The 19,214-nt window shown below is 40.1% G+C and overlaps 1 protein-coding gene across 3 annotated transcripts in view; it reads left to right on the forward strand.

Annotated features, from left to right (window-relative positions):
* LOC119482013 (NACHT and WD repeat domain-containing protein 2) overlaps positions 1–13,014 on the forward strand; it is a 58,317-nt gene extending 45,303 nt beyond the window's left edge. For all 3 annotated transcript variants that reach the window (XM_037759370.1, XM_037759371.1, XM_037759372.1), the window contains 2 exons: positions 844–1,433; positions 6,322–13,014. In XM_037759370.1, coding sequence (XP_037615298.1) covers positions 844–1,433; positions 6,322–10,221 — 4,490 coding nt within the window. In that variant the 3' untranslated portion in view covers positions 10,222–13,014. The remainder of the gene's footprint in view (positions 1–843; positions 1,434–6,321) is intronic.
* The last annotated feature ends 6,200 nt before the right edge of the window (positions 13,015–19,214 follow it).

Here is a 19,214-nt window from a genome sequence, read left to right on the forward strand (position 1 = left end):
GACTCAAATAAATTAAAAAAAACAGTTATTCTCAGACTTTCATACCTCTGCTGGTATAAAAACTAAAGATACAACTCTGACATTTTCAACAATTCCTCCCACTGTTTATTTTCACCCAGTAAGGTTGATGTAACGTGCTCCATCTGTAACAGACTCCATTTGGGAATCACACAGTTATTACCAAACTGTTTGGACAGCACTGAATTAATATTTCAAGACATCTCTTGTTCTTTTCTCCGGCTGTCACTGCAGGAGATGATCTAAGCAATATGCCATCAGGATCCAATGACAAGTCCTTGTTTTAGAGGCCCTGTTCTTATATAGCAGGCGCGGCATGTAGCCTTTTTGTTGTGGAGGAAATAAAGAATGATACAAAGCTAATTAAGTAATTGCAAGTTTTCTAATTTCGCATAAAAAGGAAGCAACTCTTTTGTGTCAGGAAACCGCAGTCTAATTGAGCACACTGGGCTTTAATTGTACCGTACAGAGGAAGTTGTGTCTCCTGGAACTTTCCTTTCACACTTTTCTCTCTCCCACCTAATTAGCAGGCTACCATGTGAGTTAAACTACACAGGAGATGCTGGCAGAAATTTCCGTCAGTGATACAGTTCAGTAGTGCTGGCTTTTGCGATTTTATCTTTATTTCTTCTTAAATAAGACTCGAGAGAAATCTGTCTAATCGGAGGCTAAAAGCTTCTAAAATCTGCTCGTGAAAGAAATCTAAATCCTACATCTGTTAGACGTTTATCTTTGCAAGTTGTACATTATAATCCAGAGGTGGTCGTTAGTACATATAGAGAAGTTGAGGAAGACTTCTAAATTGTATTTTTTCTCTTATTTCAGCCTTGGAGGATGAATTAGACTTCGCCCTTGGGAAACAAACTCCTGCCTTTCTCAGGAAATGTGTCTGCTACATTCGCAAGATCGCCAACTTCGACCGCTTCGCCAAAATCCCAGACATGACCCGATACATGGACATCGTGGTGAGCGGCGACCGCGTCATGCGCAACCAAGAAGCCTACGAACGCCTCCTGAAGGTGCGGGACGAGTTCATCCCCACGGTCGTCGCCGCCTCCAACCTCCGCGTCTATTCCTCGGTCACCCACTGCGACATGAAGTTGGGCTACTCCCAGGAAGTGGAGAGCCACTACGTGGAGGGTCTGTGTAAACAGTTCTACGAGGACATGGTTGATATCATCCAAGCCACGGTCCAGCAGAACTTTGGCACGGAGAGCGACCCGCTGTACGACGAGATCCTGCAGCACTCGTCGCTCTGTAAAAGCTACGCGGAGCTCTACGAGTTCAAGACCGAGTCGTTGGATTACGTGCAAGAGTACCTTATGCCGTCCAAGGGGAGCAGGCAGAGCCCTCTGGTGGTGTACGGGGGGCCTTGCACTGGGAAGACGCTGCTGCTATCTGAGGTGGCCAAACAGGTGAGAATATTTAAAAATGATGGAGTTATCTTCCTCCTTTTTTTGTGTGATCCCCACCCCTCTCTCTCTCTCTTTGGCCAGCTCTCGCTCTGTGTTCACGCTTGCGCTCATCTGTCTGTCTGATCTGAGCATGTGTCCATCTTTGTACCGCACAGTATGAGGGGGCGTGCAACTGTTCATCTCTTCTCATCAAACGCTTGCTTGACCATCTGTGCGTCTGCCAAAAGACAGTCCATTACCATGCACATGCCTCTAATTCCCTGTGAAGCCACGCGCGTGTGTGTGTGTGTGTGTGCTGTACATCTGCATGTGACTTCACAGGTTTGCTTTTTTTTTTTTATTAGTTTTGTGTGTGAACATCTGTAGAGATTTCTGCGTTCATTTGTTTCTCAAATGGCGTGCTCGTAGTGTGTGTTTGTGCACCGTATTCTCTGTTCCCTCTCTGGCTTTGTGTGTGCCATCTGGCTGCCCGGCTACATTAGGATCACACCACAGCCAAGACCACACAGCACAAACCCACAGATCTACCCCTCCTGTTCAACCTTTGTAATAAACGTCACATTGATACACTAATTTATTGCAAGTGCCATTCGTATCATCCAATTTCTTTAAAGGTCCCATATCGTGCTTATTTCCAGGTTCATACTTGTATTTCGTGTTTCTACTAGAACATGTTTACATGCTTTAATGTAAAAAAAAAAAAAACACGTTACTTTCCTCTTATTGTCTGCCTGTATTTACCCTCTGTCTGAAATGCTGTTTTAGCGCATTTTCATTTTGAAATTCCATACTAACATGCTATTTAGTACCTTAAAACAGTAAGTGAGTTTTTTAGTATGTCCGAAACCTTAGTATGGAACCAATAGTACACGAAATGCATATTATTTCCGGTGAAATATTAACAGTATGCAACACTGGACACTACGGCAGCATAAATATCCCACAATGCAATGCGGTAGTGACGACAACATTCATAACAGACAATGGCGGACAGCTCTGTAACGTCAATAATGCTTAAATTTAACTGTAAGTATAAGATGTCACTTTGCTAGGCATAATATAGTTTTTAAATTAATTCAGATTTTGATTCTCACAAATCGTTGTTTTGGTCACAGGAAGTTGGCACGGATTAACCATGGTTACACGGCTCTCAGGAAGTTATGACGTAAATTACTGCTCAGTGCGTCCAAAAAGAAACATACAACTGTTTATTCACACAAAAGTATATTGGACGATAGTACACCTATTGAGTATGTAGTGCATAGTATGCAATTACGGATGAAGCTATACACTGCAACCAGAAATAAACTGGGACAGAATGTGTGTGTTTAAAACTGTGAAATGGTCTTTATATCGTTGATTTGTGACATCACAAATGGACAGAAATCGTGACGGCTTGTTTCAAAGGCACAGTTTCTGAATACGGGCTGTGTGTATTCCTCCATAGATTGAGCGTTTCGATACTTTCACAGTCTTTATATATCACTTAAACTTGCTTTACAATTTAAAAGAATCTCGCTTTTTACAATATAGGACCTTTAAATGTTGCAAGGTACAATAACCGCAATAAAACAATGATTGAAGTCTAACACTTCAGCGTTAAAGATTACCAGGGCACATAAGATTGAAAGTAAAAACAACACTAAATGTACATACACACACTCTCATAAAGCAGAGATTAGAGGAGACAAAGGAGGTGTGTAAAACAACGTGGATAAGGATTAAGGACCATGTGTCTACAGTTTCCATCAGGGGAGTTTACTTTCCTGTTTTCAATACCAGGTGGATCTTTCAAAAACTTCCTTGTAACATGCTGGCAGCCACACTGTGTCTTCAAGTTTTTGTAAACTGAAAAGGAAAAATTTGCTTTCTTAAATCATCGGAAACTTTCTTTTAAGAAATTCACAAAGATCCAGATATCAATTTAACCCATTGACTACTAATTCTCAGAATTAAAAAGACTGTTTTGGCTGAAGTAAATGAAACGATTCAATCAAATGATTCAAATGAATGAATGACTGAAAATGATTCAATAGTATGACTTATCAAATAATATACAGCATTTTTAAACTATTACTGCCCACACAGATTAGCCTACTGTTTTATCACACAGCCTTATTGCAACAATACACATACAGTATGTGAGTGGGCAGTCCAGTTCACATTTAGTCCAGTTCTACATGTGAAACTGCAGACATTATCATGTCTGTTGAAGGCTGAAAAAGCACTAGATCATAAAATACTTGCACCCAGAACCAGTAGCTCTATATAACCCAGATGTTGGATATTGCTCACAAAGCTTTAGCGTGATAATTGTAGTTTTCTGCACCATAATGTCCTGAGTATTAATCTCCAGCCATTTAGTACTTAAAGCAAGTTAAAACTAAAATATAAATAGTTTGAAATCCTACGTGGCAAGAGTGTTTTGAAGGAGAGAGGGATGCTATTTGACTAAAAGAGGTACAGCGCTGTCCAAACAATTCAAAGGATGAAGTGGTCTGCATGGGGCAACAGTGCCACAACTCTGTGCTCGAGTCCACAGGGTGTAATACACACCTAACCTGTTCGGTTTAATTCATCTGAACCCTGATGGTGTTACTTTTGAGCTCAGACCACCTGATGGTTTGGAAAACAGAGGTCCTGTACTCGTCTGAGTGGACTAAAACACAAAACAGACCAACCACAGTTTCTGTGATGCAGATATGTGTAAACCCAAAAGCTAAAATTGGACAGAGGCATTCTTAATAATATTTTGTCATGTAATAGTCAGGATATATTATGTCCTGTTTCTGTTTCTATTAAATCTGACAAAGATAAGCCAGTAGTAATATGAATATAGAGTGTGCAAATGTAGATAACTATAATTTGTGCACATAGTAATGACCTGTAAATTACTTTAATCTACTTTACTAACCACAAACCTCAGTGTGGTTAGTAAAGTAGATAATAGTGGCTCACAGGTTAACACACTGAATTTATATCTTGTCTTTGATATATAATTCAAACCTGTCAACCGAGACGAGAGGAATCCAGGTCAGAATGTCATCAAACATTTGTGGGACTCGGGGCAAAGCTTTGTGTTGCACGGTTGCAATGTGCTGTAAAACTTGGATTCAAATTTACAAATACACACAAAAGCATGTGTAAAAAAAAGTATACTTTCACAACTTTCTTAAAAAATTAGATTATTAAAAAGTAGGGCTGTCCCGAATACCATTTTTGGGCTTCAGTGAAAAATATTCAAAGCTATTCGAAGCTTCGGGACAGTGCCACTGCCGCACTAATGTACACACACGCACCTCTACACATAACAAACAGCGATATCCGTATGAGAATAACTAATAATAATTAATTTGAATACGAATAATGAATAATGTTGTGGGATTATTCCTTATTCGTGGGCTATTTTGGGATTTATACATTATTATTACAAACTATAAAAAAAAAAAAAAACGAAGCATTCGAAATGCTGATTTGACGATCTATTACCATGGCAACAGTCGAAGCTTCGAAGCATTCGGGTCAGCCCTACTAACAAGACAGATTTTTTTGCACACACTTTAATGATAATTTAATTTAATTAGCTGTATGTAACAAAGCGACGAAGATATTTTTTATTCTTTATTCTTCTCGGTAACTCATAGCCTCAGGCCTCAGGAGAGTTTTTTGATGATAACAGGTAGTGTAAGGTTGCAAAACAGGTTTTCATATCATCAGCCAAATCGTACACAGAATTATACATATCAGATGATAAATTACACTAGTTGTTAAATAGACTATTAAAGCATAATATGCAGCGGTATGTTCTGTAATTGGTTCCTAACAGTGCAATTGCTGCTTTGACAGTTAATATTGATATTGCCAATGCAGAAATTAGTCTTCAGGGACTCTGCTGAATTTCAGGCCCATGATAATGGTTGGCATTTACTGCACGTAAGAATCAGGTTAATTAAAGTTCTGTAGACTTTCATTTATGTCTGATTGTAATAGTGGGTGTTAGGCTTGTACATATTAGGCATACAGATTCACGAAAGCTATGTTGAGAGAAAATGCAACTAGCTCTATGAACTTACCTTCCTGTTCTGCAGGTACATCGTAGCTGTATTCAATGTAACATGTGTAACATATGTGTGACTTATTATTACATTGTTGCATTTCAGTTATTTAAAATTGTAAATAATCTGCCGACAGATTCCGCTCTCTCTTTCTCTCCCAGTCTCCGACACATGTACACAGCCAAATGTGGAGTAGGCATCATCACTGTTGCCCTAAAAGTGTCAAATAACATTTTAATGTCTGCCGAAATCTCAGCTGGGCCATTTAATGAATTCATGAATGGAATTATAATATCAATGAAGCCTCAGAAGTTGGAGTAGAGCTCATTCATGGAATGTTTCCAATGATGATAAAAATGATTCATTTATTAATTAAATCTATGTATTAATTACTGTATGAATGCTTGAGGGCAGTAAAAATTAACATTACTGAGATTTACACATTTATCTATGTCTAGTAAAAAATTGAAATTTGGTGTAGCACAGATATGAGGTAAGGTGAATAAGGTAAAAGTGTATGAAAACTCTCCTTGCTGTGCTAATGAGCCCTCAAACTGTTGGAATAACAATTAATTAAATCCTTCTGGCTTCACTGTAGAGCTTTGATTATTCTAGTTGTTTGACTGTGTTTGTTAGTCAAGAGTACATTTCACTCAATAAATATAAACAAATGTCTTAAAGTTTTCCATTTTAAGATTTTTATTTTACTAATTTGTTTTCGCCTTATGTAACTATCACATGTGCTTTTCAAATATGGAATATTTATAAAAACCCTTATATTGAACTGTATATTTTATATATTCTAACAGTCATCTCTCAATGCTGTTTTTCAGGCCTACACATGGCTGCAGAAAGAGATGGGCCCTGAAACCGACCCAGTGGTTATTGTCCGTTTTATTGGCTCCAGCCTGCTCTCCACAGACCTACGCACCCTCCTCCAGAGCATTTGTGAACAGATTGCAATAAACTACCGCTGCCTGATTCACTTTTTGCCTAACAAGATCCAGGAGATGAGGGAGCTCCTGATCAACCTTCTAGGGGAATCTACATTCCACCGGCCCTTGGTCATCGTCCTGGATGCCCTTGAGCAGCTTTCAGATTCCGATGAAGTTCGCAAGCTGTGGTGGCTCCCCATACATCTGCCTCGGACAGTCCGCATTGTAGTCTCAACGTTGCCCAACAAACATGGCATCCTGCAGAAGCTTCGACAGCTCATCCATGATGAGGGGTATTATGTGGAATTAATCCAGAGGGACCGCAAGCTCTGCAGCCAAACGTTAAAACAGCAGTTGCTGGGGGTGAAGAGAAAGGTCACATCAGGCCAACAGATCTATGTCAATGAAGCACTTGCCAAGTGTACATTGCCAATGTTTGTCAACCTCATCTACAGAGAAGTAGTTCATTGGAGGTCTCACAAAGATGTGGACGACAGGTCTCTGTGCTCCACAGTGCATGAAAGCATAGAACAGCTCTTCTACTCAGTGGAGAACAAGTTGGGCCAACGATTTGTCTTCCGAGCATTAGGGTATATCACCATGGCCAAGGCTGGGCTAACTGAGGTAGAGCTGGAAGATATTCTGTCCCTTGATAATATAGTTCTTGGCGATGTCATTGTGGCAACTTACCTCAAAAACCCCTTGAGGATCTCCTATGATTTGGTTGCAAGGCTCAAAGAGGAGCTGGCTGGTTATCTGGTGGAACGTCAGGTACGTAATGTCACCTTGATGGTTTGGGCCAACAGACACCTGCATCTCATTGCCCAGAAGCTGTATCTTAGCAACGAGGAGGACGTCCATCAAATGCACAGCCTCCTAGCTGAGTACTTCCTGGGGGCATGGGCAGGAGGCAGGAAGAAGATCTTCACTTACGATAACAACCATTTCACTTCCCTGAATATAGCTCACCACAAAAACCCCCACCTTCAGCAGTCCCATGAAAAAACATCCTCTGACAAGTACTCCTATGACAGACAGACTCCAGAGCAGCCTTGGGTGTTCCAGTGCAATCTTTTGGAGCCTGACATTTTCTTTGTCAACCATAGGAAGATGACAGAGCTGGTGTACCACCTTACCAGGAGTGGGCGCACTGATGACCTCATGTTCGGTGTCATCATGAACTTCAGCTGGCTGTACACAATGATCAAGATTGGCCAGTTTGAAAAGGCTTTAACAGACATTGACCTAGCTTACAGCTACACCCAAGAAAAAGAACTGAAGTTCCTGGCCACCACTCTCCGTAGCATCAAGGTTAAAGTAATAAAGAACCCAGCGTCTCTGTCTGCAGAACTGCAGCAAAGGCTTCTGCCTGTTGTCACCTCCCTCCCCAAGCTCAGACACCTCCTTCTGGAGTGTGACAAAGATGGCCCGAAGTACTGCTCCATTGTGCCTCTCCACTCCTCTATGGATGTCACATACAGTCCAGAGAGGCTTCCTCTGTGCTCTAGCTACATGCAGATTGTGGAGATCTTGCCCACTCTCGCCCCAAACATAGTCCTTGTAGCCCTCGAAGATGGGTCTGTCAGCACCTGGGATGTAGAGAGCAGACAACTTCAAAGACAGATCGACACAGCCAGATCCGTTGTGCTTGGAATCAGGCTAACCACTGATGAAAAGTATCTGGTCGTGGCCACAACCAAAAACACGTTGCTCATCTATGATAATCACAAATCCTGCCTTTTATCTGAGGTTGAAATCAAGGGATCCAAGCATGGTGGTGTCACTGGTGGGGTGGCCTTCATCAATGGTTTTACTTTGTCCACGCATCATGCTTTGGCTTGGCTTGAGGCTAGTAAAGACGTCAACGTTATTGACCTACTCTACGGTTGGCCTCTCTACCAGTTCCATTGCTGGTACGAGGTGACTTGTGTCCAGTGCTCTCCAGATGGAATGTATGCCTTCTGTGGCCAGTACCTCAACACTGCAACCATCTTTCATCTGGGAAATGGGGACAAGTTGGCCACTGTCACCTCTGAGTTTTCTGGGGGATTCGTAAAGTCCATTCTAGTTCTGGACACCCTTCACCAAATGGTGATGGTTGACAATGAAGGAAGTTTGTCAGTATGGAACACCAAAGAGATCACCAACCCACGTCTGATGGAGGATTACGATTGCAGAGGGGATGACAGTGAAGTGGTGGGCATTGAGTTATCTGAAGACCAGCGCTCCATTCTCATTTGCAAGGCCAGAAGTATCGAGGTTCTGGACACAAAAGTATGGAAAATGGTAGAGAAGTTCAAAGCCAAACGCACTGAACGCTTCGTGGCTGCTGTTCTCTCCAAGAATGGACAAAGCATTGTGGCCTCCATGGAGAACACCTCCTCCATCTTTGTCTGGAGGAGGGACAGTGGACAGTGCATGGCTAGCCTGATTGAGATCTCAGGTGCTATCGTCAAACTCATCAAATCAGCCCACCACAACCTGCTCCTTTCTGTTGCCAGCAGTGGGGTGCTGTCTGTCTGGGACATTGATATCATCACCGCCATGTCCAATATCGACAAAACAGGCAAGAAGATCCAGACCTTGCAGCTGTCCGGCAGAGAGGATTATGTGTTTACTATGGATGGTTCAGAAGCCGTCCACAAGTGGAACTTCAGCACCGGCTTTATTGAGACAGTCTTCAAGCACGAGAGCATAGTGGAGAACTGTGTACTAACTTCCTCAGGGGATCTCATGGTGACTTCAGATGACAAATCCAGTCAGTACATTTGGCAAACCAACACTGGAGAAAACATCTTCCGCATCAATGGACAGAGAATATCACAGCTGCTAATCACCCACAACGACCAGTTTGTGGTGTCCCTTTGTGAGCAGAACGCCTCCAGAGTGTGGAGGCTCGGGACTGGGCACAAAGTGTGTAACATTTTAGTCACCCTCCAGAATGCACTGATCACCACAGCAAACACTTTCCTTGTGGGAACCTCCAAAAACAAGCTCCTCGCTGTCAGCCTGTGGTCGGGCAGCGTATCCAAGAAGTTTGTCTGTGATGATGGCATCAGCATCGTCAACTTCAAGCTCATTCCTGACTGCCCTGACTGCGTGGTGTTCATCACATCCACAGAGACCGTCATCATCTGGAGTGTGGCAGATGAGTCAGTTTGCAGGCGAGTCCAGCTGCCAACCAACTTCCTCAAAAATCTAGAGGACTTCCAGATCTCGCCTAATGGGAAACTAGGAATTGTCTCCAAAGGTGATGAGAATATTAATGTCCTGGATCTTCACAGCGGGAAGTTGAGGCTTGTCCATGCTGCTGGTATAATTTGGCGTCAGAAATTATCAAGAGATGGACGTTATCTAGTGTATGTCTGTTTCCGGAACTGTGATGAAGACGATGAAGCTGGTGTTGTGTCCAATCTGATCGTGATGCGCCTTGCTGATGGCAAGAGCATCGGCACATGCTCCCTATACAAGACACCCACCTTCCTGTCTCTCTCCCAGCGAGCACTAAACATCATCATTGGCTTCGAGGACGGCAGCATCGGCACATACACAGTAGTGGATCGTGTGGATGCTGCACTCAAGATAAAGATAGCCACCTCCAACAGCCGACAGATTGTCAACAATGCCTCGCAGAAGGTGCGGCCCAAATGTGGCAACCATTCCTTTAAGACCGTTGCCGACTGCACTTGGAGGGAGTCAACCGAGGTCTTCTCCAGGGACAGCCCTATCAACGTGTCGGACTCTGGTGAGGGTGAGTCGACCACGCCTACAAAAAAGAGTGAACTGCTGCAGTCATAGGTGGAGATCAGAGAAGCGGGGGGAGTTAGGACAGGCAGGTGGAGATAGGTGAGGAAGTTTAGAATCTCTGGGGTTGCAGTTGATTCTTGTTTACAGCCACGTGATTCAGCTGCAGATGTCAGCCCTCTGGGTAGTTAATGGGCCGACCGTTTTAACGCTGCACTCAAATTATGTATTACTTACTTCCAACTTATGATACAGTTTCTTTTTGATTTACACACGAAGACTGTTAGAAAAATGCTATGTTTTTTGAAAAGAAGAAAAATGTAAATTCTGTGAGTATTAGTTCGCCATTATGTGTCCTTTTGCATTTGAAGAACAAAGTTATTATTCAAATGTCTTGGTCAAACATTTTCAAAGCCATTCCAGTGATCTTAGCCACTTTCATTGTACACTATCTTTATTTACATTGTGCACATTAAGCCATAATGTTTAAGAATAGATTTATGTTTGTATCAACATCAGTCGGTACTGTACAAAAAAAAGGAAGAACTATGAACATATGTACATATCCCTTTTTGGCTGCTGCAATTTGTGCAACTCCTTAAAAATGTTATGTTGTGCTTAATGCAATCAAAGTGAGTGCCTGGAATTTAAAATGTTCTTTATGTGCAGATTACAAGATTTATGAAAATGCAGGGAATTTGTAAACACAGTATACACACAGTTACATAATACTTGCATTGATGTTAAATCTAAACAATCAGTGTACTGAGATCCAGTCAACAACACGAGAGATCGATGGCATTGCTCTTTGTAATGATAGCTGTAGAAATTTCTTGGAACAGTTTACGTAAATTTGGTGTGAATTTACCTGCAGTTCCATCAGTTTGTGTGCTGTTTGTTTTAAGGGAAACACCACTATTGAGCATACAGTGTAGCATAGCACCATACACATTCACGCCTTAAACAGTGTACTTGCTTTAGGTTTAGTGGACTTTCTTCAAATGTTCCAGTAGAAAAGGACAGAGTGATATTAGCCCAATGTTTCACTGAAACAACTTGGCCATGTGAATATATTTATAGGTTTAGACAGTGGAAGCACTTTATGAGTGGTTTGTGAGAAACTATTAGATTTATTCATAGGAAACATTGTGTAAATTGTTTAAAGTGATCTAGAGTTGTCTTAAAATAGTTATTGGATTTGCCTACAAAAATACACAAGGCCATGCAGGTACTTGCAGGCTACAGCTAACTTGAAATGTTACAGTCTCCATATGTATGACTGGTATCAATACAAAATTAAGATGCCGTCATCTTAACACCTGAGACAGGAAACTTGGAAATATATGGGATCAAATAAGGGTCAATAAGATTGTGAGCTTGTGAAATGATGTTTAGAAATAATTTAAAAAACCTTTGGTTGTGCATCAGCTTTTGTAAACCTGTGAAAAAAAAAACTTTGCATGGAAAATTCAAGATTGTGAATGTGTAGGGAAAAAAATGTAGTTGCAGAAAACATTTGACTGTCAAAATAAAATAAGTGAATATATAAATAATAATATAATTTAAAAAAAAAAGCTAAATGATATTGTGTCAACTGTGAGATTACACTGAAAAAAAACTGCCTATTGTGAACATCTGAGTACAGGTTCAAAGCAGAAAACTGTTAGATGAACTCACATTTAAGTTACAAGTATAAAACCTTTACAGCCAAAATCATGACCAAAATTTACACTTTCAATCACCTTTTTTTACTTTTACTTGTACTTTCTACTTCGAATCTGTACCCAGATCACACAACCAGTCTTTGAGTTATCTCACTGTTGATATTATTTGTGCACAAATTGTATTTAGACATTCTGAAATAGTTTCTACAATACAAATTGTTTCTTACATCTTCACAGTGTTTACAAGGGTGATGTAGCTCTTAATCTTTTTGACCCTCAAGCCCATAGAAATGTGACTCTGGTAACATTGTGACAGGCTGAAATAAAAGCTATTTAGATCTGGTTTTCTGACAATCTGCTGACAAAGAGTTCATCTATAAGGTTGTACCTTCTTGCAGGTGCCATGATCGCTTTTTTTAAGCATGTCTGTAATAACCCAAAACGCAATTTTGAGCTCCGATGAGACCAATTGTCTGCCAGGCATGATTGAATACACACTTACACTTTGACATATACTTTTTAAGGGCTATTCCTCTCATTATATGTTTACTAGTTTTGAACTGTTAAGATAATGGCCCTTGGATAATTACAAACTGGGTAGCAGCATCAAGTTTTAAAATACTTTATTTCCCAAGAGTTTCTAAATTGGAAAAAAAAAGATACTATGTAATTGCCAAAGTCCCGATATAGTTTCATTTTGTTGACTGTCTCATTTGTTTTTTGAGGCTTGTACTGTAATTATATCGTTACCAAATTGTTTCAGTGTTCTACTGTGATTGCGTTTATGATAGAGACAATGTGCTATCTTTGCTAAAAAGTTTAAAAATATATTGGAATGCCAGTTTAAGAGTATATTTGAATGTGTCCATATGGAAGCCAGTAAACGGTATTATTGTATGTTAAGTAACTTGAATGACTTTTAATAACTTACATGTTTGCAACTCATAGTTGACATACTGGTATAATGAATGTTTCTATTGTATTCTTTGTATTGTCAGGACTGACTTACCTGTTTAGAGATTTATATTTTCATAAATGTTGTACTTACATTTTGTTACAGAGTTGTTTAACTGGAATTCAAACAGAAAAGAAACTTATGTCTGAAGCAATATGAAACTAGTGTGTATGCATCGTTTGTATGGAACATTTTAATGTAATAAAATGGTTCACTTTTTGCCTCCACTGCACTGCCTCTGGCTTTTCACTGTAATAAGAGGTTGCTACAGGATGCTGCGTTCGCGTTTCTGCATAAAGCCTTTTATTTACTGCCTTTGATTTCCAAGAAGACGATGAGTGATGTGAACAAACTGTCTTCTAATTGGCTACAATTAGCCCAAGTCCTGACGTACCGGTAGCTGTAAGTTAAGTTAAGCAGAGCACGCTGTGAAACAGGTAATTCATGTTTTTTTGTGTTTTGTTTTCCAGAATCAGAAAACACTGACAGCGCTGAAAGCCTCACACACACACACAACTAGAGCTGTAAAATGATTTGATAGGCCAGTAATTGCGCTTCTCTGCTTGATGCCACATGCCAGACAAGCGTGGTGAATATTTCTCCAACACTGGCTGACATTGTCATTATAATTAGCAGATGCATGTGTGGTTGCACCTGTACGGTGCCCTGCGCCAAACACACACACACACACACAAACTTGCAAAGGCAAACACATCCAGGATCAAGCTGTGATTGGCCAATAAAAGCCTGTTGCTTTGGGCTACCGTTTTAATTTCCCAGTGGTGTCACTCTAAGCCAATCTATGTGTGTTTGTGTGCGCGAGTGTATGTGTGTGTGTGTGTCCTGTCTCCACGGCAACATCAGGTTCATAGCGGTGACGGGCTTGGTCACGCCTCTCATTGTAATGATGGTGAGCTCATGTCTGTTGGCTATTGGGGCTGCTTCCAGTCCTTATGACAACAAGGGCTTGACTATCGCTAGCACATTCCACCTGCAGCGCCACACCGGCATATAATTACACCACTTGTTTGTTGAACAGGAGGTCTCCACAGGTCATAATGTGTGTGTTTTTCTATGTGTGTGTGTGTGTTCTACAGTACGTACAGTATGACATTGCTTCGTATTTGCTCAAACCTAAAATAGCCTCTTCATTGTCAACTGCATTTACTCTATAAGCCAGGGCCCTCCTTTGGTCTTCCTTGTATTTTTTTCCACTGTAACCTGTATTTTCCGCAATGGGGAAACCTATGAGTCACCCATATGTCTCCCCATCCCCCTTCTACTCTCTGGCAGGCCAGATAAACCAGCCACAACTAAACACTTTTACCTTACTGGCAGCTGAAATTTAAGTAGAAGCAAAACCCTGCGCCGTATAAGCTCAAAAAATACTCCAAATCCTCTGTTTGTTTGACTAACTAGAAGTCTTTCACCAAATATGGCATGTTTGCACTGGGAATTCACACCAATTTTGGGCAGCTCAATGTCAAAACTTACATTTTATAAAGTACCATTCCTTGACTGTGAGGCGTGAGTTATAACAAATCCAATCACTGAGACACAATCATTTTCATCCCTTTTATCTTGTTTTCTTTCCCCACATTTCCCCCATTTGCGTCAATACTAGACGACCAGTTTGGAAAGATAGCTACCAACAAACCCTGACCTAATTCCCTCCGAAGCACGCTGGGAGGAGAGACGGCGATATGTGAAAGCTTCCTTGCTCTATTTTGATTTCAGGTGAGGAAACGGGAGATGTTAGAAGAGCTGTTTGCCTGTGATAGTTTAGAAGAGATTATAGCGTCCACTCTGTGCTGCTGCGGTTGGGATTTCTTGATGTGAACGCTCAGGACAGAGGAGGAAATTAAACATGGTGAGGGGTACAGACAATGGCAGTTAAAAAGCTACTGCACAGAAATCCAATTTACTGACAAAACTTAAGGTTTTGTTGGAATTAATCATTACAGTGAAGGGCTTTTCTTTCTCTTTTGATTTTAAACAATGAGACTAATTTAAAGGCACCAGTCCAGGAATGACTCAGTACATATCAAAGTCCATTTGTTTTTCTGCCAGCTGACACGTCACTGCCGAAGCCCAACAATGAGGATATTCAGCAATGTTTGACAACGAATCAAAGTTATCGCTTTTTTAGAATGAAGAATCATTAAAATGTCAAAGGTGACTAACATTAAGATTTAGTCTGAGGTCATGCGCACCCAAAGATAAACATTCAAATTACTTCTTGTTATTTTAGTTACAGAAAAAGGTCAAAACAACAAAGTGTTTTTTACCCTATTTTTAGCAAGTTCAAAGTATATTCTTGAAAACTTCTGGAGATTTCAGTCAGCAAGTGTCAGATGGAGGCCAACTTTTGAGCCTCGACTTTTAAGCCAACATAGACGAAAACCTTCTTAGAGTTCATACGTTGAGAAGTGGAACAACATTTTCGATACATTATGAAACTGTAGCGGGCTAGATGTCAGAACTCTTTGATTTCATTTGAACTAGGCTAGAAAATGGTTGATTATGATTGGATAAAGGTCCAACATGTTAGACGCCATATAGACATTATCGCCAGCGTTCTACCTACCTTAGACATTGCCACTTTATTACTATAACACCTGAAAGTGGGGGGACAACAAGACTTGTCCCCCCCTATTCACACACATGGTCCTAAACATCTCATTAATTTTTGCATTTTCTTATTAATTTATAAATGGGTGCTGTCCGTGGTGCTGAATTTCTTTGTGTAAACAACCACGGTAAAACCACTAACAGAACTTAAAGCAGCAGCGACTAGAAATGGAGCAAATATGATTAAAAAAAGTTATTTTATAAAATGGGTCACTATATCCTGTCAGTAGTGCATGAGACAGGTAATCTGAAAAAAAAATCACATGAGGAGGTGCAGAAGTCTAGTTTCTGTCAGAGAGCTTGAATTACAATATGCTGAAAGGTTATTATGGAATTTTTGCCCAATGATGTCAAACATATACTGCCTAGTGAAGCTTTAAGTGGACTGACTAACATGCAGCTAAATCCAGGCATAATTGCACATAGTTACATGAGCAGTTCAGTCACAACGGTAAAGCCACAGAGAGGCGATGTGTATTTCACTCACCATATTCGAAGAGGAAGGCCATTCTCCTGCCTTTTCGTGGTGGCGAAGTGGTCAATAACCATGTCGTATAAATTCCCACTGGCCTTTAGGTCTTCCACAACAACAGTCAGTGGATATTTTGGCTAGGTTGACAAGTCTATCAAGTCCACATGTGTTCCTCAGGTACGCTTTTATCCTTTTTAGTCAGGAAAAGAAGCAAATCCTTGTCAAGAAGGAGACACGGCCAGCAAAATGAAGTTTAGAGCTACCAGCAAAGCTAACGTTAAACTGCTGTAGTTTAGTTAAATAGTTTCTTACAAACAACTCCACTCTCAATAACTGCACTTGCTAATGTTTGCTACCTGCTAAAGGTGATATCAATACGACGTTGCTGCAATTTGATTGGTGGAGGGTTGGCAGGTGGCATCATAGCCTCATCTGATTGGTTAATCCCTAAAACTCAACTACTCAATGTCTCCTGGCTGTTCAAATTCAACAGACAGATATGAGAGTGGTATCTGTTTATCTCACTCTTTGCAACAAAGCAAATAAGTGTATTTTCCTTAAATGTTAAACTATTTATTTGTATGTTTTTATGATAACTTTCGGCCACTCTCTTTCCTCTGTGTTTCACTCTTTCAAAAAAGCATTGTTGTAAAAAGAAAAATGTAAAAAAAGGAGGAAGCAGTGCAGTGAGAACATGCAGTGCCGCTGGCCGTGTCTTTGAAAATGTGTAGATAGAAGGGCTCTATTTTGCATTTGACGTGTCACATTGTGGTCATGTTTTGTGTCTTTGCCAGGATGTTAGCCGCCATTCCTGTCAACCGCGGCCACGGCAGGAAAAACATTCAGAGATATTCAGAGTATTTTCTTTTTCCAAAAGCCTGTTTCCAAAAGTGCTTCATACCTTCATAGTCACACATTCATTCTGCAGTCATGGAAAAGCATTTATTGCAGTCAGAGAAGTTGTTCAGAAAAGTTTCCACTTGTTTTTTTAACAATTCATTTATGTAATTTTCACTATAACGCACAACCCAGAGCAAGATAAGGCCAAAAACTACCTCCCTGTAGTCCCCTTTAACCCATACTTTATGTTATCATTTGTAACATCTTCATGAGGCAGCACCAAATAAAACTTTAATGTCTCTGCATCTGTAAACACTGAAACCGGTTTTTCAGTTTTGCATCATCCTCAGGGAAGTCATTTGTCTATCAAATCATACAAGACAGTAAAAATGCAACAAAAAAATACATTGTTCAAGAGCACATATTATAGATAGTCCCTGAAAACAGGTTACATTACATTACATTATTTCCTCCACTTTTTAATAATAATAATAATAACTCTTTTGTACATGTTTTCAGTGTAAATGTTGGATTAGATTCACACTCAGAGACTTTTCTTTTTCTTTTTTTCCTGTTCTGGGTTGAAGCCAAGTTTTGTTAAGTAAGTACCAAGTGTTAAGGGGTGATTCCACTCTAATCGCATCGAAGTCATATGATCAACTGTGAGGAGGCTGGTCAGGTTAAGCTGAGTCAAGCTAGACACAGTTTAGCACATCAAAACAGGAAGTCAATTATATTAAAACCTCAGATGGCATCTTGATGGTGTTCTGTAAATATTAATGTGGGTGAATTATGACCCCCAGATGGTAATTATTATTAGGCAGGCATTTACTAATATAACTTAAAATCAATTAAGGCATGCTGCTTTTTTGTTTGTGATCTCTAAAATGAAGCAGCTCCTCTTCTCAGGTTATGGTTGTGTTAGTGTGGATGGGATTTGTGAAAAGTTGTTTGTCCTTTTTTTATATTTCTTGGGACCCTTTATTGTGTTTTAGCTTTTTTGAACCTCTTTTGCCCCTTGTAAAGCAATTTGTAAATTTTACTATATGATAATAACTAAGTTACCTACTCAGAGACTAGCAATTATACCACTGTGTAAAAATACTCTGTTACTAGTAAGTGTCTTGCATTCAAAATGTTATTTAAGTAAAAGTATAAGTATAATGCTTAAAGTACCAAAAGTATTAAATCGTGATTGATCGCATGATTGTCCATGATTAATCAGGATTAAAGCACATTTTTTATCTGTTGAAAATGTACCTTAAAGGGAGATTTGTCAAGTATTTAATACTCTTATCAGCATGGTAGCGGGCAAATATGCAGCTTTATGCAAATGTATGTCTATATTTATTATTGGAAATCAATTAACACAAAGCAATGACAAATATTGTCCAGAAACCCTCACAGGTACTGCATTTAGCATAAAAAAATGCTCAAATCATAACATGGAAAACTGCAGCCCAACAGGCAACAACAGCTGTCAGTGTGTCAGTGTGCTGACTTGACTATGACTTGACCCAAACTGCATGTGATTATCATAAAGTGGGCATGTCTGTAAAGGGGAGACTCGTGGTTACCCATAGAACCCATTTTCATCCACATATCTTGAGGTCAGAGGTCAAGGGACCCCTTTGAAAATGGCCATGCCAGTTTTTCCTGGACAAAACTTTGCGTAAGTTTCTAACATTATTTAAACTAGTATGACATGGTTGGCCTCAGCCTCCCAACCGAGGGAGACACCGGAGTTTTGGTCGGAGACAATGACGTTTCTCGCTGCGGAGCCCCGTCACTTCACAAGACACGGGAAACCTCTGTTGGTCTGGAGGAGCTGCAGCATTTATTTCTGCACAAACGTCCACTGTACATGCACTAGATATTCTCAGAGCTAAACTAACTCTTCTGCAGCTTCACTAGATATAACTTTGCGGTTTTGGTGCTTCCGTGTAGTTTGTGTTGGAGTCTTGTCTGAACAGCGTAGCCACACGCGACACCAACCCGGATTGATTTATACATGTAAGAAGTTACAAACAGTCCCTTTAATGTTTCAGCTGGTAAATATGGGGCTCATTTAATCTGAATACTGATTTTACAGTAATCTATAACAATACAAACTCATTTATTAGTTGATTAAATTTTGTATTAACAATCTAAATCTGCAAAGTAACTAGTAATTTAAGTTGTCAAATAAATGTAGTGGAGTAAAAAGTACAATATTTGCCTCTGAAATATAGCGGAGTAAAAGTATAAAGTTGTACAAAAAGGAAAAGTACAAGTACCTCAAAATAGTACTTAAGTACAGTACTTGAGTAAATGTACCGCACACCACTGCAACTAAGTAAGCTCAGTTTAGTATTCTATAATGGATACATATAATCAATATTTTGTCAGGGTTCATGAGTTTTTATTTTGAAAGTCCTGACAGGAAGCAGTTGTAGTTCCCTGTGTGTGTGTGTAGTTTGTTAGTGGTCCACTAGTCTCCCAGCTC

This window comes from Sebastes umbrosus, chromosome 22, assembly GCF_015220745.1.
Source record: "Sebastes umbrosus isolate fSebUmb1 chromosome 22, fSebUmb1.pri, whole genome shotgun sequence".
NCBI classification, from domain to species: domain Eukaryota; kingdom Metazoa; phylum Chordata; class Actinopteri; order Perciformes; family Sebastidae; genus Sebastes; species Sebastes umbrosus.